A 2,237-nucleotide genomic window follows, 5' to 3' on the forward strand; every position below is an offset into this window, starting at 1 on the left:
GGAAGGTTTGTGCCCCTCTTCCAGGAGAATCTTATGCATACAAAAGGCTGGGCTGATACCCATTATGTCTGCCATGGTCCAGCCAATGGCAGTCTTGTTTTCTTGCAGTACCTGTAAGAGCTGTTCTACCTGCACATCTAGCAAACCGGATGATATAATAACAGGCAAAGTCGAATCAGGGCCCAAGAACACATACCTGAGGTGATTTGGGAGTGGCTTTAGCTCCCGTTTGGGTGGTTCTTCTATTGATGGCTTTGCTGGAGGTGTAGCCCTTTTTTCTAATTCAAGGGACTCAAATTGAGGTTCCCTTGTCCAGAATCCTCGGCCTTCAAGTGCCATGACCCATTCAGCCAACCCTTCACCATCCATCTCTTCTAGATTTTTTCAGACATGCATCCAATGGGTCATTCACAGTCAGGGTCGCGTCTTCCTCTTGCAGAATCACATCTGCTGCATCCACTAAAGAGCAATTAGCATATTTTCTGGGTCTTCTCCTAGATTGCTGAACATTGAATATGACTTCTTCATCGTTTAGTCTCATTTTTAGTTCCCCAGTCTCACAATCGATCAGTGCTCTGCCAGTCGCCAAAAATGGTCTACCCAGAATGAGAGGTATCTCCTCATCTACCCGGCAGTCCAGGATAAAAAAGTCTGCTGGGAACACGAACTTCCCCATTTGCACCAACACATCATCAAGAATACCAGTTGGCCTTTTCACCGTGCGATCAGCCAGCTGTAACAGCATAAAAGTTGGTCTAGCTCTGCCGATGCCCAATTTAGTGTACACAGCCAGCGGCATCAGATTTATGCTGGCCCCCAGATCACATAAGGCCTTTGCAAAAGCATAGCTCCCAATTGTTCACGGAATAGTGAAACTACCTGGATCAGACATCTTTTGAGCCATCGGTCTTGTCACTACCGCGCTACAGGTCTGTGTGAGTGTCACAGTGGAAAGATCCTGAAAATCAAACTTTCGTGACATTAAATCTTTCATCATCTTTGCATAACCGGGCATCTCCCTCAAAGCATCCATCAAAGGAATATTCAACTGAATTTGACGCAGCATCTCCATAAATTTCTTGTATTGAACTTCCTTCTTTTGTTTAACCAGTCTCTGAGGGAAGGGTGCAGGTATCACCCTTTGTGCATTGCTTGCTGGCTTCTCTATGTTGGAATTTTCTGGCACAAGAGGTGCCACCTGTTCTGCAGCTTGCTCATTCATCTTTTCTTTCTCCTGACTCTGCTCTACCACCACTTCAATAAGCTCTGTTGGATCCTCCACCTCTAACGGAATTGGAGCGACTGTCGTACTCTCCTTCCTGGCTTGTAGATTCTCATGTTCTCTATCTAAATCTCTCCCATTCCGGAGACTTACTGCCATCAGCTGATTTGGGTTTTGCTCCTTGGGGTTTATGTTAGTGTCTGCAGGCAAGGTTCCCTGAGGACGGTTGTTCAAAGCCATGGACAGCTGTCCCAACTGCGTTTCTATGTTCTTTATGGCCGAATCATGCACTGCCAATTTTTCTTGCACTTTATTATTTGTCCCAATGAGTTGCTGAAGCATACCCCTGATTTCCACCATATTGTTATCTTGCTGCTGAGGAGGCGGTTGATAAGCTAATTGTTGCTGATTTTGCTGTGGATAGCCCTGTGATTTCTGATATGGTACTGGCACTAATTGGTTTTGAGGGTGCATACCCCCAGGCTGTTGCATATTAGGCCTGTAGTGTTGATTTTGCTGCGGTCTCCATTGCTGTGCTCCTTGTCTCTGACCTCCATAGTTGTTGACATAATTCATATCTTCCCGTAGCCCTTGATTTTCGAATTCTCCGCTCCATGAACACACGTAAGACTGATTAATACAAGGTGTACACAGTCCTCCATTTGTTGTATCAACAATGTGTACCTGTTTTGTGCCAATCTCATCAATCTTCTTTGTCAATATGCTCATCTGGGTCATGAGTGTGGCCATATTCTCTGCATGTGAATTGTTTGGGTCAAGAGGAACTGAGTGCACTATGGGTGCCAGTGTTGTAGCTCTAGTCATCCACCCCGAATTTTGTGACATCTTGTTAAGAAGGATTTTGCACTCAGTGAATGTCTTACTCAATAATGCACCTCCAGCTGAAGCATCCACATTTGCTTTTAAATGGTCAGCTAGCCCCATGTAGAATCTTTGGCCGAGCATCTGGTCTGGAATGCCATGGTGAGGACACTTCACTAGCATTCCTTTAAAT

The 2,237-nt window shown here is 45.3% G+C and overlaps 1 protein-coding gene across 1 annotated transcript; it reads right to left on the reverse strand.

The window, feature by feature from the left end:
- LOC109224238 lies at positions 359 to 1,779 on the reverse strand. Its single transcript, XM_019388825.1, has 3 exons — positions 1,699 to 1,779; positions 687 to 832; positions 359 to 575 (listed from the first exon to the last, which is right to left on the reverse strand). The coding sequence occupies exons 1-3, from the start codon at positions 1,777 to 1,779 to the stop codon at positions 359 to 361; spliced, it is 444 nt and encodes a 147-aa protein (XP_019244370.1).

This window comes from Nicotiana attenuata, chromosome 3 (assembly GCF_001879085.1).
Source record: "Nicotiana attenuata strain UT chromosome 3, NIATTr2, whole genome shotgun sequence".
Classification (NCBI taxonomy): domain Eukaryota; kingdom Viridiplantae; phylum Streptophyta; class Magnoliopsida; order Solanales; family Solanaceae; genus Nicotiana; species Nicotiana attenuata.